The 27433-nt window shown below is 31.3% G+C and overlaps 1 protein-coding gene across 1 annotated transcript; it reads right to left on the bottom strand.

Moving 5' to 3' along the window:
- Positions 1 to 139: 139 nt before the first annotated feature.
- Positions 140 to 26870, bottom strand: LOC145292171 (small ribosomal subunit protein uS7m-like). The gene is made up of 6 exons (XM_080138433.1): positions 26713 to 26870; positions 20514 to 20687; positions 13780 to 13843; positions 8716 to 8883; positions 5002 to 5142; positions 140 to 307 (listed from the first exon to the last, which is right to left on the bottom strand). Exons 1-6 carry the CDS (start codon positions 26778 to 26780, stop codon positions 230 to 232), a joined length of 693 nt encoding a protein of 230 aa, XP_079994559.1. The 5' UTR covers positions 26781 to 26870; the 3' UTR covers positions 140 to 229.
- Positions 26871 to 27433: the final 563 nt, after the last annotated feature.

Below are 27433 nucleotides of genomic sequence, written 5' to 3'. Positions count from 1 at the left end.
GTACAAACATTTTCTTTTTTTCATAAATTTTAAAAACAAAACTTGAATAAGATCAGTTCTGAAATAAAGTAAAAAAATTGAAGAAAAAAATATACAATAAAAAAAATGAACAAAAGGTTTGTCCAGACATTAAACAAAATTTTAACTTTATCAAAAAATTTTATTGTTTTACGATCATATGAAAATATCTACAAAAGAAAAGTTCATAACCCTTTACAAAATGTTTCGATTACCATCGAAAATGTGCGAAGGCTTTATTTGCTTCACATTGTCTGTGTAAATCTTGCTTCTTGCGAATACTGCGTCCCTAAAAAATATTAAAAAAATATTCCAAATTAATTTCCAAGAAACTATATGAAACACAAATAAAAATATTTGTCTTTATAACGATTTAAATTTCTTTCTTTTAATATCTTACAAAAGTACAATGAAACAATTTTTTTTAATACTTTAGAAAGTTATGCTTTAGTAAGAACTTAAGTGATTTACAAAATAAAAAAAGATAACTATGCCCAATGAATTGTCCATTTTTTGATTTTTGGCATGACCCTGAAATGACTTCTTATGTCATTTAAGAACATTTAGGCAAAATAAAAATAAAAGATTGTAGATTTGCATTGAAAACTCATTCTAGTTTGTATTAAAAAAAATGTCCAAAATGGCATATTTTTATTTAACATTGAAAATGGAAAAACAAAAACATTTTATAATATTTTTCTAAATGAAAAATTCAATAAATTTTTTTATGTATCGCACCTATATTACACTTATTTAAATCAACCATACAACAATCTTTTGAAACATTGTATTAGGCTGACAAGAAGGTTCTTGCAGAATTTTTAATTTTGATTTCCAATGATGTATTTTCAAAAAGGTTTTCGTTATAATACCTTTACTTTATATATCATTTTAAAGCGGGTTTTTAGCTCTATTATAATCGTTTAAATTACAATCGTTTTAAAACAATTATGTCTTCTTTACAGAACGTTGAATACAAGATGGAAAAAAAGCAACCACTTGAAAGATTAAAAAGACAAAAAAACTCAAAAAATGGGTGCTTCATGAATTGAACGACAACCAAAAGAAACGCTGTTATGAAGCATCATATTCCCTTCTTTTATGCAACAAGAACGGACCGTTTCTCAGCCAGGTTGTGACTTGTGATGAAAAATGAGTTCTTTACAACAATTGGCGATGTTCAGCTCAGTGGTTAGACGCTGACAAAGCTCCGCAACACTTCCCGAAGCCAGAGTTGCACCAAAAGAAGGTTATGCTGACTGTTTGGTGGTTTGCAACCGGTCTCATCCATTGCAGTTTTTTGAATGTAGGCGAAATGATTATGGCGGAAAATACTGTCAACAAACGGATGAAATACATTAGAAACTTTGACAACACCCAGTATTAGTCAACAGAAAAGGCCCAATTCTCCTCCATGACAATGCCTGACCGAACGTTGCTAAACCAACAGCAGAAGTTGAACAAATTAGGCTACAAAATTCTACCTCATCCACCATACTCTCCAAACCTCTCACCTACTGACTACTACCTCTCAACCATTTTGACAACTTTTTGCATGAGAAATGCTTCAAAAACCTAAGCAATATCAATAATGCCTTCAGCAACTTCATCGCCCTCTAAAAGCAAGATTTCTACATTTCTGGCATAAATACACTTGTTTTACATTGACAAAGTGTGTTGATTCTGATCCATAAATTTTTGTTTGAGCCGAGATATGTTCATCTGAATTTAAAAGTTAAAAACTCCAAGAACTTTCTTGTCAACCTAATACAGTAGAAAGCAAAGACCTAAATATATACACAATTATTATTTGAAGTTTATAATAAATTAATGTTTGGTATTATTCATATGTAATTTTATTATCCTATTTTCTTATATATATGCAATAGTTTTGCTGATATTAACAGTAATTAATTAAAGTGATTTAACAAAAACGAAATTTAAAAAAAAATACACAGGATAAATTACCAAAACCTTTTTTTTTTTAGCATATTATGTTTATTGATTTTTAAGGGAGGTAGTTAAAATGAAAACTATTAATAATAGATTTATATTAAAGTGAGAATACTTACAGCTAGATCAATAGGTGTTGGATGGCAGATAATTTTTTTGCTAGCTTATATGCAAAGTCGAACCAAGAGATATCCTACCAGAGTTATGATATTTGAAATGTAGAAGCATTGTACTGTCGAAGAGAAAAGATTTTGTATTTTTGCTAGATAATGTTAAAAGTTCAGAGTTATTTTTCAGAAGTTTTTCCCATTGTTTGCATTTGTAGCTTAACAGCTTACCCATTGAACAGCTGCATGTGTGAACCACGGAGCACATAAATCATCATCATGGCAAATTGTTTCACCGACTTTAAATATTCTTTATCTACTTTGAATAATTAAAAATTGCAAAGAGTTTCATTTCATTAAGAAATGTTAATCTTTGCTGACAAACAACTCCCACTGAGTCTCGATTTAATTGCAGCCCCACGAGGGCAGAGTTAGACGCAAAGTAGGCTTTTGATTTGGATAAAATCCAGCCCCCAGCTCCTCTAAAAAAAAAAGAAAAAAAAGTGAGGCACTTTGGATTGAAATTAAAATTGCCTCAGTCTGAAAGGATTTCTCTTGCACTAATTGAGGACAGAGAAGATGAAGCGTAGTACCAAAATAGACACAACATTTTTCTCCTAGCCAAAAAGTCAATGCCTCACTATCTTTTGCATATATATATATATATATATATATATATATATATATATATATATATATATATAGCCAGTTCTTTTGTATAGCAAGAAAAGTATTTTCGGTTGTGCAGCAAATGCATCTATTTAATGGATTGGTTGGTTTCTGAGTTATATGCCATATCAACTAGCATTGGAGCTATACCAATATTGTAGACAATTGGTTTGTAAATTAATTTTAGTAAGAATGAACTCTCAACAATCAGTCAGCTATGTTGATCAAACTCAGAATATCAGTTTTGAGAGCCTGTCAGCAAGGCTGATTATATCAAAGGTTGATGAAGTCCTGATGATCATTCAGCTACATTGATTTGGCCATGTTGAGAGGAGCAAGTGTTAAAGAAGAAAATGCAAAGATCTTGAGGTGGAAAGCAGGAGGAAAGTTAAATGGCAAGAAAACTTGGATGTAAACTATTAACAAGAATCAATCACCAAGACTGCCAAAATTGGAAACTGAGATTGCAGGCTGTCAGAAAATGTCAGATCTCTGACGAAGGTGAAATAAGATGATAAAATAGAGATGGACGAGGATGATGATAAGGCATATATTCCGCAAAAAATGGTTTCTATTTAAACCATAGATGAGAATGATGGTATAAAAGTTAAGACCAAATCCTATAATATTATTTGTAACCATAAAAATAGTCGTCACAGGAAAGGAAAACAAATCCTTTTTATAAACAACTATGAAAGGTATATATTTAAAATGCTTCCACTGTTGGGTGTAGGTTGAAGAAAATTGAACAGTGTTCAAATGAGGAAAGTAATAAAGTTAGAAAGTCAGCTGATGCTTATCTTCGAGTTGTATTTCTTCCAAAGAAGAAGTTTGATTTGGCTGGCTAGGAGAAAAGAGATCAACGTTATTTTTGGATAGTGCTAGGGAACATCTTTGGCTGTTGTTTGCGATTCCTGAAGGATATAAAGTAGTCCTTCAGAGGACAGATAAAAATAATATGTCTAGAAGCTGATTGTTTTTCGTTGAACTAAGGGGCATCTTGCCGAGACAGAAAATAAATGTTAGCATTTATGATTGCTACAATGAGACCAGTGTAGGTCAGAGTAGATGCTGGAGTAGTTATAAGTAAGAAGTAAGTCCACACTCCTTAAAGCTCTTAAATTGGGAACTCACTACTGGATGTAGTTTGTGCTATACCCAGTTAAGTAATTGGGTAGCCAGAAATAAAGATAGAAAGGGCCAGAAATAAAGATAGAAAGAGCCAGAAATAAAGATAGAAAGAGCCAGAAATAAAGATAGAAAGGACCAGAAATAAAGATAGAAAGGACCAGAAATAAAGATAGAAAGGGCCTGAAATAAAGATAGAAAGGGCCAGGAAAGATAGATTTCAATATGCTATCACACTGAGAAGCAGATTCGGTATATTTCAAAAAATGGCAACCTCTCCAAATGACAAATTTGAGCAACTTATTATCAGTCACGAAGACGCCACAAGAAAACATATCCTATTGCAGTTGAAAAGAAAATAGCAAAGAACTGCAGTTTCAGAAAAGAGAGATGTCTTAAAGCAGCTCACCAAACTGAAGAGTAATAATCTGACTGCAAGTAATCAATTTGAATTCTCAAAAACTCTAAAAACGATCTTACAAGCACCTTTCAAAAATAACAAGAGTCATATGTATAAAGGAAGATAGATCTACAAATACGATCTGATCTACATTAGAAAATAATCATGCGGTATGGAAAATGGTAAATGAAGTGGAAGAAAAAGCTCTGCATAATGTCTGTGTACAATGGGCTAGTTATGGCATGTATCAGCAAATTTGAAGATAAAAGTATATTATGTGGCACAACCAAAAAAATAATAAAATGCTGCTTGTCCAGAGTTTCGCCCCATATGAAAAATGTGTATGATGTATATATCTGTGATGGAAAGAAAATATTGCTTTTCCCCAAAATTACTTAAATTGATCAAATAGTTTTATTTTTAATTAAGAAAATCAAAGTTTATGGATAAATAAAACTCTCAAGAAACAAGGGAGATAACTCCAATCAAGATTTTAGAAAATCATCCTTAACATGGAAGGGGAGGTTTGTAAAAACTTAAATCTGCTTAAAAAAATCATTTTTTTGTAAAAATAAAACTACTTGATCAATTTATGTGATTTTGGGTGTACAATATTTTCTTTCCGTGATGGATACATACATCATACAGATTTTCTTAATTTTTTGAGGGGGGGGGGGTTCTGGACTGAAAAAAACCCAAAAAAAAACAAAACAAAAAAAATCTTACTTCATTTTTATATGCTGCTAAGATTTCATCAGCTAATTTTTCAAACGATGGCACTTTTTTACGCTCTTTATCTCTGCAACTATGAATAATCCATTTCATAGCTAAGAAGTTCTGTGTTGCCGGACTACAAGCAATGGGAACCTGAAAAGAAAAACAAAATTCATTTGTGTAGAACCGTCCTTTTGGGATATTTTTCTTTAATTTCATAATTCTGAAGGATTTACTGTTTTCTTCTTTTCGGATTATTTAATGCCAAATCTAGTTATTTTTGAAAAAGTTTTTATGCCTCAAGTTCTTTATATCTTCAAATAATTATTGACATCGTTTGGTTTAGTTGTTTTGTAGAAGAAAATTGCCGTTTTTGCTTTTGACTTTGCAGAACATGGTTGAGTTTTGCGATGGGAAAGGACAAAAAAATAATAACATCAATGTTTGGTGCATGAATTTTGGAAAATAGCTGCTAGTTGTAAGGATGAGTAATGTAGGCTATATTTAGCTTTAGTTTCATGAAAAGAGGGTAAAAAGGGGTATAGAAGCCCTTAGTGAAAATTCAGATATCACAGAGTTTTGTAAAATTTGAAGAATAGGTATTAGATATAAATTTATAAATATTTCTCAAATTTCAGTTTCTTTGAAGCATTTTATGAAAGGGGTTTTAGGGGGCATAATAGGAGCACAATTTCTCATTTGATAACTCATATATTCAGATTTGTACTGAATTTCATCCCTAGTCATTAGACATTAATTAAGCAAGATTCCCTTAATTCCAGTTTCTTCCTAAGACTTCTTAAGCTTAAGCTTTAAATTTTAAATATTTTTTTAGAATGAAAATCATATAACGGTTTTTGATCAAAATTGGAATAAGGTTTCTAGATTTATATCTAGAAACCTTATTCCAATTTTGATCAAAAACCGTTATATGATTTTCATATAAGTCAGATGGTAACCAAGATGGTAAAATCAAGGTATATAATACTAACTCTTATACCTTGATTTTAATCTTCATAAGGAACACAAAGTGGTGTAAAACTGTTTTTGTTGAAAGAATTAATTTTTACTAGTTATGAGATGGTATTCTTCTTTTTATATATATACACACCCACACACACACACACACACACACACACACACACACACACACACACACACACACAATGTTTAAAAGAAAAAATACAACACAGCCCTAGCCCAATCTCAAATTTATTTCAACCCAAAAATGGCCCTTTTAAAATGAGGGGGGCAGTAAGGTTACCATCTGACTTATTCAATGCAGAAACTTACAACCATTGTTTTTATTTATAAAAAAATATGCACAAAAATAAAAAGAAAAAGAAAAAATGGAGACGAAAAGAGTAGGAATAATTTAATCGAGAAAGATTGTTAAGAAGTATAGAAATAAAGCTTGAAGGGGGAAGGAGAGGAGGAATTCAAGTTGACTACAGAGAGGCACATATACTGAGAGAAAAAGAAAAGAAAAAAAAGACACAAGAGAAAAAAAATATATATATACAAAACTTAAGTTGGTCCAATAAGTGGACAACTTACAATTTGCTTCTGACTAGCCAATTATTATTTGCTTTTGTTGTGCTATATTATTCACTATAGATTAACATACTTAGCTACAATTTACAATTAAAATTAATTAGCATGACCAGATGATTGCTAATATAAAACATTTTAAAATAATCATCTACTGATAAAAATTCATTTTGAATTGTAAAATAAAATAGGAATTGACTTTCTTAAATTTAAAAATGTGAAAACAAATAAAAAATAAAAATGATTTCAGTCGATTCTGGGGGATGCTAGATGGATACAGTTAATTACATTAATAAAGTGATCTCAATTTTTTCCCTGTTTATACAGTTTCCATAGCAAATTAATCAAGTTTTTTTTTTTTTGACAAATCTTTAATACTTATCACTTACAGCAGTTCCTAAAGTGTGTTCTGCAAAACTATGCATACATTTCATCCACATTTAAAAATTGTTACATTTAATCTGAACAAAATGACTCCCATACAAATCATTCCCAGACAAAACATCGCAAAAGGTTTCACCCTTTATACATTAAGGGAGATAATTTTAATTTACACTTAAAAGCAAAGATATGAATTATCTCCCTTACATCCAATCACTTTTTTTTTTAAATTTCTTTATGATATACATAATATTTGTAATAATTATTCTTTATAACTGAAATGGCATTAATGAATCCTGGGCTATGCCAGTAGGTACAACTACTAATTGCCACATTGATCTTAATAAGATTCACTTTTAGGCCTTTACTTTCAAAAGCATTCTTCCAAGTCTCCTACTTGTTAAAAAGTCTGAAATTGAATGTTAGACCAAAGTGATGATCAGTGCTTGTAGTTCCCAAAAGAGGAAAGTTCCTCTGATCAGTTTGTGAAAAGGTAGTCGGGTGCAATTCAATCTTTTGTGGTATTTGTAAGCATTGGCTCCACAAGCAGTGTACTAAAATTATTGAAATTACTGAAAGGTTGCAAAAGGATAGCCAGTTCATGTGTAGGAATTGCATGATGATGGATGAAAACTCAGACGTGGAGAAAGTATATCTGGTGGCAAAACTGTCAACCAACAGAAAAGTCTATAATAGAGTGAAATATGGTCAGTGAGGGTTGAGAGCATGCGTTGCATGAAGAGAAATGGCATGAAAATAATACGATGGGTGTGATAATGCGAGTCTTAAACACAGGCTTATAGTGATGACCTCAGAAGAAGATTAAATCTAGACAGCACACAGACGTGTGTGCAGAAGAGGAGACTTCGATAATATGGTAACACTGAATGAAGGTTGAGAGTTTTTGAGTCAATAGATGCAGAACAGTTGAGGTGGCAGGTCCAGTTCACATGGGAAGGCAAAGGAAAAAAGGGAGGAAGTGATAAAAATGGATTTGAGGGAAAGAGGGATAAATAAAAACCTAGTCAGAGATAGGTTACTTTAATAGTTAATTTCTTAAAGCTGTCCAACACATTCCAGCATGAAAACAAATGTTAAACCAAATATGATAAGATATCTTAATATCTAATGTTATTATCCCAAAATATAATTTATTATAATTTTATTGTTTTATTCAACTGAATTAAAGATGAATGATCTAGAAAAAAAAAATGATACCTTTATAATATTTAAGCTTAAATGTAATGACAGATGATATATTTTTGATATATCATGATAGTTATGGAAAAGGAGACATTATTACTGTAAGCTATACTAATTTTACAAAATTCAAAACATTCCAAATATTTGACAGTATAATATTTTCAAGTAAATAATATTGGCACTTTTCAGATATCTTTTGGAATTTGAGATATTAAAAATTTGGGGCTTTCTTAAATTTCTAATGTTAAATTTCAAACACTATCTGAAAAGTGCCAATATTTTTTCATTTATCATGTCACATAAGCCACATATAGCACACGGAAAGACAGTTAAACCATTCAGACCATCGGCAATCTACACCTCAACAGACTTTCATTCTTAAGAACATTTTATATTTCATATCTCTGCTAAAAAAAAAAATTGCTTGAAAGGACTTTATATAGTTGAAAGTTTTCATATTTATCTGTAAAGTAAATAATTAATTAAAAAAGAAAAATATATCTTTTTTGGTTTTCTTAAATTTCTAATATTTTTTATTTAAAAAAAAATATTAATCTCACAACGATTACAAGTATTGCAAGAAATACTTACATTGTACCGCACACCTCCTTTATAGACTTTTGTCAGTGTTAAGACCGGCTTAACATTTTCGAGGGCTTCATGAAAAATTGTCAGAGGATTTAATTCAATCTCAATTTTCTCAACATCAGGAACTGAATGGTATTTTAAAATCTGAGCTATTTTAATGTTGGTCAACATCTGAAAGATGCAAAATGTTGATATTACTTAACAGATTACCTAATCATCACTTTCAACTTCTATTTACATCAAGTAACAAAAAGAAAAGATAGAAAAATATAAGACCAGGTGCTTCCAATACAAATAAGATGAATTATTATTGAAATTAGTTAAAGTGCATTTCTACAGATTCTACATACATTTTCAAGGCGCCTGGGAACTGCATCAACTGATTTCACAAAGAACCTGTTTTTCTTTTTTACTCATGAGTCAACACTTATCAAAGCTAAAACACTGGCTGGTCAAAATAAAACATCGATTTGCTAAATGCATTGCTATTTATGTCTAACTTTGAAAATCCAACTGTTAATTTAATACAAGGTGATTGTAAAGTAATCGCCTATTATTAAATGCTTATAATTTATTACTGAAATAAAATTCTTACAAGAAATGAATATAAGAAAGTGTATAGCATAGGGTTTTATTTAGAATTCTATATGGATGCCAGCAGTCGAAACTAGATTTTTGAAATGCCTGGGAACCGCATCAACTGATTTCACAAGGAATTTTTTTTTTTTACTAATAAATCAACACTTATCATTTGAAGATTAGGGTTAATAAGATTGATAGATTGACAGATGAGTAGTTATGAATATTATGAGCGAATTTAAAATCTATATATCATCAACTCAAAACAACAGTCGGCTCAGAAACATTGTCAAAATCAGTGCTGGTGGAACGTGAGGACTAACTGAAAAACTAGAGGGGAAACCTCATAGCTCTAACTCTCACAGGTTTTATCCTTGGCTCCCAAAATCAACAGAGATTAGACCATTCCTGTAATGATCTGATTCCTGTTGATTTTGTGGTGGAAATAAAGTTCTATGCAGTTATAGGAGGTCTATCCTCCCAGGCTTTGCCATCTCTCTTTAAGAAGGGGTTAGTTTATTGCTAATCACCTGAGGCACCCTTACCTGGAACTACCCAGGCACCGTCTGTAGGTTAGGGGCACAGATTTCTCAATCCCAATTTCTGACCCTGATGTTACAGTTTTTGCAGTGGGAGAGAACTAAATACCTCCTCCCCAACTCTAGCTCTCCTTTTCGTATTAATTTCTTGTAAGAATTATGTAACAATTTCTAAGAATAGGGAATTAGCTTTCCAATCACCCTGTATTCAAAAATCAAAGTATTATGTTTATTATATCTAAAATTGTTTAATGTGTACACATAGATCGTTACAAACAATGATAGTAATTTTATTTTGCTAGCACAATTAGACACCAAATTATAAGTGTTCAAAGTTTGTTGAAAATTAGAAAAATTATCTTTTGGTAAAGAAGCCTATTTTCACAGTGTATAACTACAAAAGTGAAAAATCCTTATAAATACTGTGTCATCTTGTGTCAAATGAAAATTAATCATAATGGAAGCCATAATTATTAGATCAAGCCAACCTAATCATTAAGTAAAATTCTATTACCCCCTCAAAAAAAATGTATAAAAATTACATGAAAGTACAACTTTGTTCATATAAGATTAATTCGAAATCTAATACATTGAATCTTCCTAATATGATTTGTAGTGATCAAGCTAGATTTTTGATAGTAAACCAATAAAAAAACATCTTCAGATTTGAACTATGTAAAAACAGATGGAAACACAATTTGATAATACAATAAAAATTTTATCCACCAAAGTTTTTAACTGGAACTCTTTGTGAAAAACTTAAAACTCATATTAAGTCCAATATGTTAACAAGTGGGTCTTTTTCTTTAAGACATAACTATCTTATATGCATAGAGACATACAACATTGTGCACATCATGGCGCTACTGTGCAAGAGGTAGATAATCCCTATTGACTAAAAACAAAAAGGATATTTTGCAATAAATAAATTGGGATGATAAACCGTTAGTACTGGAAATTGTCAAAACAGTTTACGAAAATGAAACACGTTAATTAATAAACTTAAACAAAAACGAATACACAATTTTTTTTAACAATAACAAAAATGAATACAAATTAAAAATATTAATACATGAATAATACACCTGAACAATTATAATCAGTTAATCAATCGAAAAATGAAACAAGTGGGAAACAAGTTAATTAACAAACTAAAAATAAAACAATGTTAATTAAATCATTTTTTTTTAAAAATCATATATTGATCCCTTACCGCAAGAATTATGCAATTTTCGGATATGTAAAAACAATAGTATTTATTCTCATTTTTATATGTAAATGTACTTAATTAAAATAAAAAAAGTGTTAAAAGAAATTAGTCCAAGAAATTGCTGAACCAGTTTCTTTACTATTGATTGATTAATAAGTTTCATTATTTTATTATTTAACATTGTTTCATTTTTAGAACAAAGTAAAAATCAAACAATTCTAATTCAGTACATTTCCACATAAAAATGATAATAAAATCTATTGTTTTTCAATTTTACATATTTTCTTTCATTGGCAAATTGGAAACAAATTGTTCATTGTTGGCTATTTGAAAGATCAACAACTTTCTAATTGGCTAATTGAATTTTTTTATTTTATTTAAACACATTTCCATATTTTCTTGTAAATAAAATTATTTATTATATTTTAAAAAATCTTTATGAAAAAAAAGTTTGTTTTTTAAGTAAGTAAACATGTGCCATTGGCTAATCAAAAACAACTTGTTCATTGTTGGTTATTCGAACGATCAACAACTTTAATTGGTTAATTGAATTTTTTACTTTGTCACTATCACCTACATAACTAATCATTATTAAGGTTTCATAAGGATGGCTAACATGGCAAACTTAAGACGTCCTTGGTTTTGTAAAAAGCGTTTTGTAGACCATGTCTTAACTCTACTGGAAATTAAAGATTTAAATTGGGCATTTATTTCAATTTTGCCAAATATTACTGATGATGAGTTGTACTTTGCAGCTTCCCTTGGATTAATAGGGAATTCTATGATGTGTTCAGCCTGTTAAGTATATAGGATTTTAACCAAAATAAAATGCACAGACAGATAGGAATGGTTATGTCATGGCTGTTAGTCGAGAAATAGCGTACGGAAAGGATCTTTTTTCGAAAAATGTCATTTGCAAATAAGGCAGATAATTCTGATAGTTTTTTGTTGAAGCATGGAAATGAAGCATTATGATATTAAAAAGTTGGCGTTGGATCACACGCTGTCGTAGATTGGAAATAATTCATTAGAGAAATATGTGAACAGGACATTTTAAACAAGCCAATGTTGCTTGGTGGTGTAGATATAGACAATACTCCCATGAAGTAGAAATAGACGAATCATACTTTTACAAGAGGAAATATAACAGAGATAGATTAAGAGACAGTATCTGGTCTTTGGGGCAGTGGAGAGACACTCCAATAAATGTAACTTAACTAAGTAGATTGGAGAAATAGGGAAACATTATTCCCAGTAATTCGATCATGGATTTTACCAAAGACACGCATAATATCAGATGATTAAGCTGCCTATGAAGGCTTAAATGAATATGAAAATGGCGCATACGAATATGCCACAGTCATCCATGAGACCAATTTCATCAACCCTGATGATGACAGTATACCGACGCATACCATTGAAGGTAAGATAAAGATACGTTAAAATATTTATTACCATTGAAATTTCTGTTTTAAATTATTAAAGAATAATTAACGTTGCAACTTACATATTTTGATTAATAATTATGATTAACTAAAATAAAAAAAACAAATTCTTATTTTAAAATAAAGGTTTTTGGTATTATGCCAAAAGACATGTCCGGAAATTGTTGGGGACCAAGACAGAGATGTTCCACCTTCATCCCATGGACTTCCTTTGGCAGAAAAAGGGAGAAGTATTCCCTTGCATAACTCTGACAATAAGGGATCAATATGTGATATAATCTTTTTAAAATTAGTTTATTACTAAACATTGTTTTATTTTTAGTTTGTTAATTAACTTGTTTCCCATTTGTTTCATTTTTCGATTGATTAACTGATTATAATTGTTCAGGTGTATTATTCATGTATTAATATTTTTAATTTGTATTCATTTTTGTTATTATCATTAAAAAAAATTGTGTATTCGTTTTTGTTAAAGTTTGTTGATTAACGTGTCCCATTTTCGTAAATTGTTTCAACAATTTCAGGTACTAACGGTTTAGCGACCCAAATTATTTATTGTAAAATATCCTTTTTGTTTTTAGTCAATAGGAGTTATCTCCCTCAGATTTTTCCACCTCTAGCACAGTAGCGCCTACATCAAATTGACATTAAAAAAAATAATCACCTGTCACCTAAACATAACTGGGGGAAAATACTATGAGAGAAAGAATTGTTTATTTATGAAGAAAAAAATTAAATTTTGTTTACATCTAAAGTTTATTGAAATAACTCCAATAACTTTACTGAATTTACATATTTTTGCAAATTAAACTGCTTGCGATACTTATTTTAAATCAATCTATAAAACTTTTACCAAAGAACTGTCCGGAAATATTTGTACTTTTAATTTTTTTTAACTCTGCTATTTTTAAAAATTTATTATTCTTTGTTTTAACCAAAGTGTGTATTCTTTTTTATTCGAAAAAATTGCATTTTTAAAATTAAATGTAAATATCATGGTATCGTTCAGTCATTAAATTATGAATAAGAACCAAATTATTTAAAAACTATAACTAAGGTTTTTTTAAATCTTTATTTATAAAATTATTGGACGTAAAACGCTTTCAAATTTTTAAATTGTTAAATACATGCGAAATTGCTAAGAATTTTTTATTTAAAATATTAAAAAAATTTTTTTTTATTATTCTTTTGCATAATAATTTTTAAGTCTAACTTTGAAAATCCAGCCAACTACTTACTGGAATGATGTCGTACAAAATAGCTTCTACCACTGAAGAAATTAAATATTTCTTACCTTATCAATAATTGTAACTGCTACTTGTTTTTTGCCGTCTTTCATAACCATGTTTGTAAATTTCCTGAAATAAATGATAAATTGTTTGAGGTCAATCAAAACATCTTGATTCATAATCAAAAACTGGTTTACTATTTATTGTATTTATCTCCCTCCCAAGAGTTTTAGAGGCAAGGTCAGGGAAGTGAGATTTGAAAAGCCAGCACTCTAGAGGAAAAGCACCCTGACTAAATAAAAATTGCCTGAGCAACTCGGTCAACATTTCTTAGTAGGAGTGTCTCAGGTGATTACTAATCATCTAAACTCTTCTCAAAGAGCCAGAATGTAAGGCCTTAGGCAGGCAGACCCCTAAAACTGCACAGGACCATATCTTAGACTGACAAAGAACAAGGCTCCCACCAGCCATAGCATTTTAGTATGAAAAAACCAATACTATTTATATACAGTAAGAAACATCTAATAAGAGTCTCTTAACGTTGAAATCTGCATTCAAATGACAGGCTTTTATCTATTATATAAAGGACAAATGTCTGTTTGCATGTTCAGCTAAAACTTGAAAAATATACAACAAACACCTACAAAGTTTTTTTTTTTTTACTACGTAACCCAAGTGTAAGTGTAAGTGTAACCTCAGTAGTATAATGTCTCAAATAAAAAAATAAAAAAGATTAATTATTAATGTTATCAAAATGTACACACATCTTTTAATGTTATCATGTACAAAGAAGTAACTGATTTTTTTCAGAGTTATTTCCTTTGCATCAACTCAAATTGTATGTATGTCCAGAGAGAGGAATGGGAATGGGTGAAGAAGAAAGAGGGGATGGAAAAAGAAGGGTGAAAATGATGGAGAGAGAAAGAGAGAGAGAGAGAGGGATAGAAGTTATGTAACACTCTTGTCCTGGGAACTGTTGGATAGCTCTGCTAGTCTTATAGAATTCAAACTGTAATTATTATCAATCACTTACCCATATTATGGTCTGTCTATCAATGGTCTGTCATAATCAACTAAAAGCTTTGAAAATATATAGCCTGTAAGTGATAGATTCTATTTAAATCATAGATGAACTGGGCAGATATCATCAGTATTGATTAATGAAAACTAAAAAAGAAAATCAATAAATCTTATTAGATTAATAGCATAAAATACAAATAAAATCTTTAAAAAATTAAATAAAGACAATTATATCTCCTAGAAAACAAAACAGATAGAAAATTACTGACAATTGACTGGTAGAATTTTAATAAAAATAAAATTAATTTACTGTTCAGAGTCCACAAACTCTGAACGACAAACCAGTGTGTTGTCTTTATATTAGAAAAAAAGGAGGTAATCAACCATCAGCTTGACACAAATGTTGTGGATTTAGAATAGTAAATTCATTTAATTTTTTATCGAAATTCCATTTGCTTATTTTTCATAATTTTACATGGTTAGAGTGAATTTTACATGGTTAGAGTGCTACTGAAAGTGATAAGTAAAATTAAGGATGCTTCCAGAGCACTATTAAAACTAAGTTTCTCTTTCCCTCCACCTTTGTAGAGAAATGGAAATAGTTAAGAAATAATAAATTAAATCCGGAGTTAGTGTCTTTCAATTTGAAAGAATGCTGACTCATTACATGATAACATTAAAAGTCATGTTTAGTTCTTAATAACATTCAATGATAAAAATGGTCATTTGACTCCCAAAATTTTGTTTTTAATTTTAAATATTTTTCCAGGATTATGCTGATTAAAACAAGTACCAACTTTGTAGCGGTTTGTTGTGTATTTTGAAGTTTTAGCTGGATATAGAAAACATGCATACAGACAACTGTACTTTATAGATTACACTTTTATGATTCTTCAATATTATCATGAATTTCTTCTATCTATCGGATATTGGGTTAGCAGTAATTTGAATGTAAGCATCAGTATCTTCAAAAAGTCTAATAACTTCTGTCTTCTTTCACTTTTCTGTTCATCTGTTTGGTCTATGCCCAATTAGAAAAGAGAGGGGTTAATTAGACTTCAGACACCCCCAAAATACGCAAACAGCAAAAAGAACATTTGGGTTGATACTGAAGGATAATTATAAAGAAATTTAATTTTTACAAAGTTTATGAAACAAAAAATCTGCCAAGGGTGAGTGCATTGTTGTTCAACTGGAAGTAAAAGAATTCAATGTCAATCCAAATATGTTCTTTTTGACATTTGCTTATTCTGGGATGCCTTAAGTCTAATTGATCCCATTTTTTGAACAGCGAAATGTTCTTTAGTGAATTCAACAAAATTCTTATTTTCTAGAATTCATATCTTATAAATTGGAAGTTAAATGGTTCTTCATTATTTTAGCAAAATCCAAAAATTGAAATATTGAATTTCAAGTAAAACCAATGGTATCTACTGAACTGTCATGTTGCACTAATGAAAATGTCCAAAAATTATGAAAAACAATAAAGTAGAAAATTAATTAATAATAAAAAAGGGTTTTCAAAGAAATTTAGCTAAAATTAAGTTTTGCTAAATTGACGAAAAATTTTCAGTTTTCAGAAAATATTTACCTCCCTTTTGTTACACTTTGAATTCTCCGTTTTTTTTTTTTTTTTTTGCAAAACTTAATTTTTGCTAATTGTCTTCAAAAACTATTTTCATTAATAATTAATTTTCTACCTTACTGTTTTTTGTAATTTTTTTAATGTGTTCATTACTGTGGCATGACAATTCAGTTGATACCATTGGTTTCACTTGAAATTCAATATCTTAATTTTCAAAATTCGCTACAATAACGGGGAAGAACCTAATAAACATGGCCCAAGGCAACATGCTCTTTCCTATGTACATCTCAATCCAGGACGAGGGAAAAACATAGGCTTTCAGTCTACATGTTAGGATCCCCAGATTTGTGTGGATTCAATTAGGCTCTACTTTATGATTTATAAATATGTCTACCAAACAAATGACAAATATTGCCGAAGATTTTTTTAAATAAAGAAAAATGTATATGGTGTATACACCTGTGATGAAAAAAAAAATCACATAAATTGATCAAGTAGTTTTATTTAAAAAAAAAAAAAAAAAAATCATTTTTAAGCGATTAATGGGAATTTGTATGCATTACAACCTAAATTAGTTTTAATTATTGAGTTATCTCCCTTTGCTTTTTGTGTTTTTTTAAGATAGCATTCAAAATGTAGACAGGGCAACTGCTGTTCTGTTACTTATAAAATTTTACTTTTTTTATTTAAAAAATAAAACTACTTGATCAATTTACATGATTTTTGGAATATGATATTTTTGTTCTGTTATGGGTACGTACATAATACAGATTTTTCTTAATTTTTATTTTTTTATATAAGAAAAATTCTGGCCAAGATTCTCATCCAATAAATGGCATTCTGAAACATTAATGTCATGTGGACAACATCTGTAGTTTGTAGAGATGAAGCAGACTTACCGACTTCTTCATTATTTAACGTTTCTTTTCCACATCAAATATGGGTTGCCATGATGTAGCAAAATGATTTTCTGCATAACATTTTACAGTGTTCGTACAGATCTTCAATGTCCATTTTCAAGGACTTTTTAAAGTTTTTCAAGGGAGGGGGAGGACGGGGGGGATTCGCCATTGGAGAATTCCATCTGTGCAAGGAAAGTATTTTTTAGAGAGGCGGGGGCGGTGTTATTTATGGTAGCCACCACTACTCCCCCTTGTCCCTCGATATTAAATTATAAATGAAAACAAAAATAGATGGAGATTTGAATCTTTATCATGAAACTACCTAAGGTAATTTTGTGATAACTTTTGTATATAATTTCAGAACAATGTATTTCAATTTTATTTTCAATATTTAAAAAATATTTTAATGGTATTTTTATTAATACTTCAAAAATAATTTAATAGTATGTATTTCGATTTTATTTTTAATATTTCGCCAAATTTTTACTGGACATAAAGAATACAATTTTCAAGAGATTTTCCATATTTTCAAGGATTTTTCAAAGTAATGATAGAAATAAGGCCTTTTCAAGGCAAAAGTCAAAATTCAAGGACGTTTTAGGTCTGCACAAACTCTGTTTTACCAGTTATGCTGATTTTGTTGTATCATTGTTTGAGGTCATCTTTGACTTAGTTACTCCAAGTCTTCTTATTTTTGGGGTAACCATGGCTAAATGGTTAACAACATGAACTACAAACTTTGATGTGCCAGATTCAAATCCAGTTTGTTCCACAGAAAACCCTTCGGTTAATTCACAACTGATCTTGTGTACATCCTCTTGGACCAAAGATAACTAAATACTTTAAGTCATCTTTGGCCCGATATTTCTCGGTTTATCCTCAATCATCTATTTACCCAACCCAAGATTCATTCAGCATGTCAATATCATCATAGGTAGTTGCAATGTAGAGTTCACCCTAATAGCTTCAATAGTAGAAAGTCAAAACTAAGTTGTCAAGAAACCTTACACAAATTCACCAAACCATAACCCTGCCATTCAACCCAAAGTTCAAAAAAAATTTTTTACTGGGGAAATCACCACTTATCAAGGCTTAAAAAACACTCAAGTATAAGAGTTAATGAGTGTCAAATAGACTCTGAGACCACACCTTGATGATCAATAATGGTGGAACTTAGATAAGGTTTTATTATTTAAAAGGATGGCTCAACAAGAACTTATTTACATTAGATTTGAAAACAGCCATGTTATGCATAGAGAAGCAGCCCTGTGGTATTGTTTTCTACAGCCAGAAAATTCTAGGAAAGAAACTTTGCTCATGAAATTTTTGTTTAGCGTTAGGCACTGATAAGAAAGAAAGAAAGAAAGAGAAGTTATTGACAGTTGATAATTTGCAAGTCTTCTAGATCTTTTTCTGACAACCTGGGATCTTCCGATGTAAGAAATGAAAGTGAACAACAGATTAAAATTAGAGGAAACAATGCAGAAAAAAAAAAACATAGGCTGCACGTGTGAGTCAAGGCCCGTCACCGTTTTTAAAGAAAAGGAGATAATCTTGATCGGATTATTCAATTAAGCATTTTCAAATTGCCTTTGTGTGGCCAATTATAATTTTTCCAACTACTTTTAGTTGTTAACAGCTGTGTTGTTTGTTATCATTTCGGCAGTACGTCAAGTCAGCATTACACCATCTGTCATTGTGTTGCACTGTCCATTAATGTTAAAATCAAAAGTTGTAAACTGAAAGTTGCTGGAGTTCAACTTACTGCTCGAGTGAACACAGCATATTTCAATGAAGACATGAAAAGTAAGTTCCTACCTGAGTTCGATACATTTTTATACCAGAACATCTTCTGCATGTGCAGCTGATTATATTGCAGCTGTATTTGTGAAGAACTTGGAAAACACAGTAATGACCAACTGGAATGTTTTAAGATGTATGCTGGCTGTGATTGTTTGTAAGAGTAAGCTTGGCATACGAATTGCCTGGGTGTCACTCGTAAGCAAATAATTATAGTAAAAAATTGGTACAAACCTTTGATCTTGTGCAGCATGTAGGTTCTAGCCGAGGCAAAAAAGAATTAAAAATAACTGGTGGGTCTCATGAAGTAATAAGATTTCTTGCTTACCATGTTATAGCGAGCTGGAAAGCAAACCCATGGTACAGAGCTCCACAAGTGTGCAGTTCTAAGAAATAAAATTTGTTCATGGAAGTTTGCGTTTAGATTTATGCAGACAGAGAGTTATTGTTCCTATTTACAATGCCTCCCCACGGGACCGAGTGAGACACCAGGGCTGTTTTTTAATGTGGAGAAAAGGAACAAAAATAAAAATTGTCTCAGTCGTGAAGGATTTCTCCTCCACTGACAGAGAACAAGAGATTGAAGTGCAGCATCTGAAGAACAGATACTACACTTTGATCTTGATCTGAATGAAATGCTGCTGGTTTGAATAAAAGACCTGTTTTTGAGAGCTGGGGTGAATTTGAAGTTGTTAGCTTGGACAGGAGTATGATGAATTTAACCACAAAAATTGTTAGTTGAAAGTATAAAATAGTTAACAATTTATTATTTAATTACATGAACATTTCTGGATTTAGGATGTATTGTCTGGAAAGAAAAAGTATGTACAAATGCAATACCTAAAATGTTGCTACAGCATCAAATTAGCAGATTCAGGGAATTAGCTACAGAGTATGAGCTGAGCATCGATGCAACACCCATGTTTGCATTCAAACAGAACTAATCAATTAAACAAAGAGCCTCAATGGTCGGTAGATGTACAATTATTAATGAAACCCAAATAAAATGATTAATGACGATTTTAGCTTGACAATTTCATTTTAGAAAAAGATTTGATTCTTCTTGTCCAGAATTTTCACTTTATTAAAACAAAAAAAAGTAAAGAAGCCTGTATGATATACTTACCCATGATGGAAAAAAAAATTATCATATTAAAAAATCGTGTAAATCGATCAAGTAATTTTATTTTTAAATAAGAAAATTAAATTTTATCAGTAACAGAGGAGCGTCTGCCTTGTCCACCATTTTAAAAACAATCTAAAACAAAAAATTCAAATTTGCAAGATTTATGTTGTAATGTGCACAAATTCCCATTAATCACTCAAACATGATTTTTTTAAAAATAAAAATAAAACTAATCAATTTATATGATTTTTGGAATATATTTTCATTTCATGTACGTCACACAGATTTTTCTTTAATTTTTTTTTCTATATGAGGGGAATTCTGGACAAGAACAAAAATATTTCTAACGATAAAGAGTTAACTTACGCAATTATAGGATCATAAAATATAGATGTAGTCTGATTATTTTTAGCTGCTTTGATTGGTTGGTATTTTCTTGCGTCTGTTTCATCCAGTTCTTGCGATAATTCTTCTTTGGAAATCGTTGGATTCAAATAACGGGGACTCCACATTGAACCTCTGTGTGGCACTAAATTTGGACTAAAAATAGAAAAAACAAAATAGAATAAAACCCAAAAAATTCTTCATTACTAAACAAATAAAGTTGTTTCGTTGAGGAGTGATTTCTTGATTATTTTAAGATAAAACATTTTTCTTAAATTTATATAAAAAATATTGAATGAATTGCATAGGTATGAAAGAAAAATGAAAAATAAAAAAAAAAAAGACTGAATAACTCAAAATAGCATAGTGTTTTGAGCTCATGTCATGAAGGCTTTTTTAAGACTGAGAAGTTGAAAACATTGTACAAATGAAAACTATTTTTGAAAACAATTTTCCTCGTCTGTGCTACTTTTGCAACTTTTTGTCACTCTTGAAAAAACCTTTGCTATATGAGGGTGTGCAGCATAATCATGTTGATGCACTGATTCTTGTTAGATCACCAAAGTTAAGCAGCGTGGGGCCTGGCTGGTACCAGCTGGGTGGCCATTTGGGAATGCTACATGCCATCTCTCCATGATCGGGATATACATGCAGCTGGGGACCAATTGTGAATTTGATATTCCCTGTAAACTTTCTCCTTCAGAGGAAGCTGGCATAGTCAGATCAGGGCTAATACTAAACCAGGTGTTACTTAATCAATTAGAAGAATCGTTTCTTCTTTTTTTTTGGCATCGGAAAATTTTTCTGATTCTGATGCCCCCAAAACATCAGATTTTTCTGATTCTTGATTAATAGCCCCACCAACAATATATACCGATAATAACTTCTTTTGAAGTGGAGTACATTAACCGTTAGTGAAATAAAAGCTTCAACAAAGTGCAGATGCACGTATGGTGGCTGTATGTAAATTCCGAAATGTGTGCAAAGTTATGGTAAAGAAAAAAAAAAGACTATAAAAAGAATGTGTGCACAGACTGATGATCACGTTCGAGAGGACAGAGATCAGAGAGAAGGATAATGATCACATTTTATATGAGGAAAGTACTCGGAAATAGATGTTGTTGTTTCAATGGAAAAAAAGTGAGTCAAGTTATTACTTGTCTTCTGTTTCTTGCAACTCTGCTACAACGTTGGATTCTGAGTCTCTACATTTTAACGCATGTATAAACATGTACAATGTTACAAAGCCATTTATATTCATTATGTTATCAGTACATCTTATGAAACATATATATATATATATATATATATATATATATATATCCCGCCTCTGCAGTTGCATATTTTTACTGGTTGTTAAGCTACGTATTAAATAAGTCATAAGCTGAGTAAATGAAATAATAATTAAAATATATTTTTCACTACAGAGAAAGTGTTTCAAAAACAATCTTTAAATCATTTTCAATTTTGATGTAAAATAAAATTAGGTTTCTGAGATGAGGAAGGATTGATTATTTGGATTATTTGCACTACTGTTCTCATCATGGGTGTTATTTTCACAATGTTACAGTTGATGTAATCCTCCAACCTTTTTCAGAGAAAGATAATCATTAATCAAAAGGTACTATATCTTGCTTGTCACCAGCATCCCGTCTGTGAGGCAGAAACTGTAAGTCAAAAAGAGCAGAAAATCTTGACTATAACTCCCAACGTTAACTTTAGTTTTATGTCTAGTTTGCCAAAATTTGGTTTAAATTTTATATAAAAAAAAAATGGCAAAGTATTTTGTTTTGTTGTTCAATTCAAACTTCTCAGTATTAATATGATTACATGAACAGTTTTACAATAGCCAACAAAACAAAATTGGGGTAAAAAAATAAATATACAACAAATAAACGTTACCAAAGGCAAAATAAGTTACTCTTTTATCTACCTAGATAAGTTTTTTGTGTTTCGGTTTATTTTAAAATGGTTATTTATTTTGAAATACTTGTGTCAGATCACCACTCCCACTTAAAAAACAAACAATATTTACTCTTGTTGACAAAAACAGACACATCACAGACAATGTTCGAAGTCGCCCTGGCAATGCATGCTTAATGACTTCCATTTTGTCTATCATAATTGAGGGAACACACATAAAACTTGACTTTTAACAAATAAACAAAAACAATAGACTTTCGATTTCGAGTCAAAATTAATATAAGCACAATCAATATAGATCTAAAACATTTTTGATTGTGAGAGGTTCTGTTGCGAATTAATTTTAGTTATTTGTTTCGTTATCGATAGCGTTCCTGTAACTTCAATGCTCTTTTCATAAAGAGAACGCTTCCTCTGCACAATTTTTCCAACTCAGCTAGGGAGTAGAAAGCCTCTCAAAATGCAACTTTGATGCTCCCAGTCAAGTTGACTGAACTCAGCAGCCGAAGGATTTCAGCAGCGATAGTTAAACAGCTCTTTTCAGTGCTAACTAACACAAACTACCTGCATGCACACTACTACTACCAGCCTTGTAAAACTACCCTCTAATCTGGTTCACTCCAGTGCTCCTGCAGCTTCCCTCAACCTCCAGCGCTTTCTGTAGCTTTCAGCGCCTCCTACAGCTACCAGATTTCAGAGCCTGTTGACTTCTGGCTACCTGTTCCAGTGCCTGATGATGTCGGCTACTTGTTCTAGAGTCCATTTAATGTCCAGCTACCTGTTTCCAGTGACTGATCCCGTCTCACTCGGACTGATCCTGAATATATAATCTCCATTACCTACAAATTTACCATTTCGTTTCTTGATAAATAAAACACAATATCATCTTGAAACAAATATCAGTGTCCATCATTCTTTTTTGCTATTACCATTATCTTTTTGCTTTTGTTTCTACTTTGTTAATGGTATGGTTAATTGGCACCTTCACACCTCTCGACCAGCTGCAACACAGGAGTATTGTCCAATCTGTTGAGTTAGAATGAAAATAAATGGCGGTCTCATTACAGCCATATCGAGCCTTGATATTCACTCAACAAAATTGAAAATTAAACAAAGTACTGGTAGAAAGACATCCAATAAATGTCAACAATCGTGTGAAAAAGTAATTTTGTACCATATTTTGTTTAATTTTCGATTTTATAACGATTATTGATGGTTGATACATTCTTTTTTGTTCTAACTCGACACTACTTTGTTTCAAAAGCTTACTAGGATGTCATCAGAGATCCTCCACGGGGAAACACATTTTCTTTTCCTGCTGAACAGTGCACAAATGAAACTACTGAATAATTTAAAGCAGCAATTAAAGCATATGTTCACGCGTGTTAACTTTTACTTGTGCAGCTGCCATTGCTTAAAGGCAACATGCATACTGCAAATATATCCAACATAAATCCAGTACAAAAATAGGCAAAAGTTTATGGAAACTAGAAGTAACTATAAGAAAGAAATAGCCACAGCCAATAAAAAATATACCGAAACCACCAGAAAATGCATTGAGGTGCAGAAATTAGGAACTTGTGACTTCTAGAAAATCTATTACAGTATAGTAAATATTGGGCAATCAACAATTTCCCCACTATCCAACAATCTTGAAGTTGTTTGCATGGCAACCAAGAAGGCTAATTCTGCTTGCCTGTCAGTAAGCCTCCAACTCTACTTTGGACCCAGCAAACCACTCCCTCCCAGACAGAAACCACACTAGATGATCTGAAAATCACCCCTTCTCATGTACATGATATTATAAAAAAAACTACACATCTCAAAAGCATGTGAACCTGATCTAATCCCAGCTCCAGTTCTCTCAAAACTTTTCAACAAATGCCTTAATGAATCATACTTTCCTGACTACTGGAAAACTGCTTCTATTGTACCGGTTTACAAGAATTCTGCCGAAAGAACTGACCCATTAAATTATCACCCAATTAGCCTCCTTCCTCTTTTTGCTAAAACATTTGAGTCCATAATTAATCAAGCTCTAGTTCACCATCTTACAGCTGCTAGACTTCTGCCCGACAAACAGTACGAGTTTAGGCAAGTCCGTTCTACTGCAAGTATCCTAACTATAATCTCTGAACATACATACAATGCACTGGATAAAGCAGAGGAAGCTAGGACAATAACCCTAGATATATGCTAAAGCCTTTGACAGGATATGACACAATGACATGAAAATCAGACCCTATGGTATTACTGGACGAATATTTAACATAATTAAATCCTTCTTAAATAAGAATCCAGGTTATCTTTGATTGTTGTACATCAAAACAATATGATATAAATGTGAGTATACCTCAGGGGTCGATCCTTGGACCTTTATTATTTCTGATATTCATAAATGACCTCCCTGATAAAATTGTCTTGGAGACGGGTGTATTTGTTGATGACACCATGCTCTATAACAAGCATAAGGAGAAAACAAATGAACATGTATCCAAGGCAATAGCGGAAATCCTAGAGGAAGACCTCCTATCTGTAGTAGAATGGGGACAAAAATGGATGGCCTCATGGCCTCATTTGATGCTGCCAAGAATACCTTTAATAATTACAAGAAACCTGCTCAACAACTAATAGCCATGGCTAATGATACATTACCTGAAAGTACTTTGTGCAAACTCCTTGGCTTAACGTTCATGGGGAACATGAGTTGGAACAAATACATTAAGGGCAATGCCAAGGCTGTCTATAGTGTGCAAGAAAGTTAGAATATCCTGTACCTCTACAAGGCCAGCCTTTGCCCATGTATGGAGTGGTGTTGCCACATTTGGGCTGGTGCATCTGTAACTAGTCCCTCTCTTTTAGATAGGATCCAAAAGAGAGTCGCCAACCTAATAGGTTCCTCACTGTCAGCTAGGCTTCAACCGTTGTCCTGTTGACGAAATGCTGCATTCCTCTGCCTGTTTTACAAGTATTTTAATGGTAGGTGCTCTGATGAACGACAAGCTCTTGTCCTTCTTCAATGTAAATACTCCTGACAAGCAGCAAAATCCCACCCCTACACAGTAGAAATCCCTAGATGTAAGAAAGTCTCTATTCTAATAGCTTCTTCCCTAGAACTGCTAGACTTTGGAATTCCCTTCCAGGTTTCTGCTTCTCGGACTGTACTGACATGCAGAAATTCAAGTGTAATGTAAACAAACCTCTTACTGCTCAATTCCCTATATAGTATCTCTGAAAATTATGCCACAGGTAGTAGCCCAGCCCCCTACATCAAAGTGACATTGTGCCTTATTTGGGGTGAAAATACAATAATATAAAAAAGTAAATATATGAGGATTTTTTTAGCATAAACAACAAACCGAAAAAGTGGTAAAACTAAAACCAAACAAATATATAACAAATTTCGGGTTGCTGTCTATATTTACCCCCACCCCCACCCCAACTTATCCAGGTAGGTAGAAGAGTAACATTTATTTGTTATGTATTTATTTTTTCATCCCTTTTTCGTTTTGTTGGCTATTCTAAGAAAAAAGAACAAAAAAAAAAAAAAAAAAAAAAAAAAAACTGCTCGATTACATTATTAATTATTTCGCCTACGTTATTACGGAAACCGAAGTAATTACATCTAAGTATGCGAAAAAAAACCCAAAAAACAACAACATGATTTTAAGGATTAACTACAAAATCAAAGTGTAGTATTTGTTCTTCAGATGCGGCACTTCCATTTCTCGTTCTCTTTCAGTGGAGTAGAAATCCTTCACGACTGAGACAATTTTTATTTTTGTACCTTTTCTCCACGTTAAAAAACGACCCTGGTGTCTAACTCTGCCCTGTGGGGATGCATTGTAAATAGGTACAATTTGATAACATTTATTTATTGTATATTTGTTTCGTTACCACGTTTTTGGTTTGTTGTCTATAGCAATAAATGTCCAAACTTTGACTTACCATATATATATATATATATTAATGATCTATTCTTCGGCTTAGAAATAATTGCCCTGATATGATTGTTTGGAAACTTAGAAAATATTGAACTTTTTATTTATCTGAAACGCCTTTTCCATCTAAAAGTTTGAGGGACAAATATAAAAGTCTAAGCACAAAAAAAGGTTTAATTCCGATTTTAGCGTGTTAGCCATTATGATAAAATAGTATTATTAATTAAGATTACATGGTATAATAATGAACACAGAAAAAAAAAACAACAATAATTTTAATGATATTATTCAATAAAAAAAAAATCACATCAACTTACCGAACAAAGGAGCACGTTAAAGGTTTTGTTAAAGTAGAAATAAACGAAAAGACCTTGAAATTCGCCATTTTAAAATGCCCGACTTTGACATCGAAGGGAGATAACTCTAACACGCACTTAATATTGGTCGCTGAATTCACAGCGATATGCAATTGCAGGAATTCAACATCAAATACAATTGTTGAAAAAGCAACGTAATAATAAAAATAATAACATGTGTGTTTATGTATTTTATTTTATATACTTTTACTTATTTATTTTTTTTCTTAATCACTTCAATTGCTGATCGGGCAGTAAATCAATATTTAAAAATTAGGCAATTATAACAGAGAGAAAAAAGACATTTCTCTAAAGACTAGCAGCAGGGGTCTTCAAAGTTTTCGAACGGTAAGGGGAAGGGCTTATTACCGACTTTTTAGATCTATGCAAGCAAATTTAAAAAAAAAAAAAAAGAAAAAAGAAAAATGACCCAGGCGTGTTTTATACTTCTTTGCTCATTAACTTTGTTTTTTTTTTTTGTTTTTTTTTAGTGAAACTGGTTCCAAAACCTCATTATTTTAATCATTTTCTGAAAAAAAAAAAAAAAAAAACAAACAAACAAAGGAATCATACTATTTTCACACATATCTATTTTAAAAAATTTTAATAAATATTTTTACATTTTCCATAAAACATCTGCATACTTTGTGGGGCCGTATCTGGCTTGCGGGCCATAATTTGG

Source organism: Euprymna scolopes, chromosome 2, assembly GCF_053919585.1.
Source record: "Euprymna scolopes isolate OS-2025 chromosome 2, ASM5391958v1, whole genome shotgun sequence".
Lineage (NCBI taxonomy): Eukaryota > Metazoa > Mollusca > Cephalopoda > Sepiida > Sepiolidae > Euprymna > Euprymna scolopes.
This window is presented reverse-complemented; position numbering and strand designations above follow the sequence as displayed.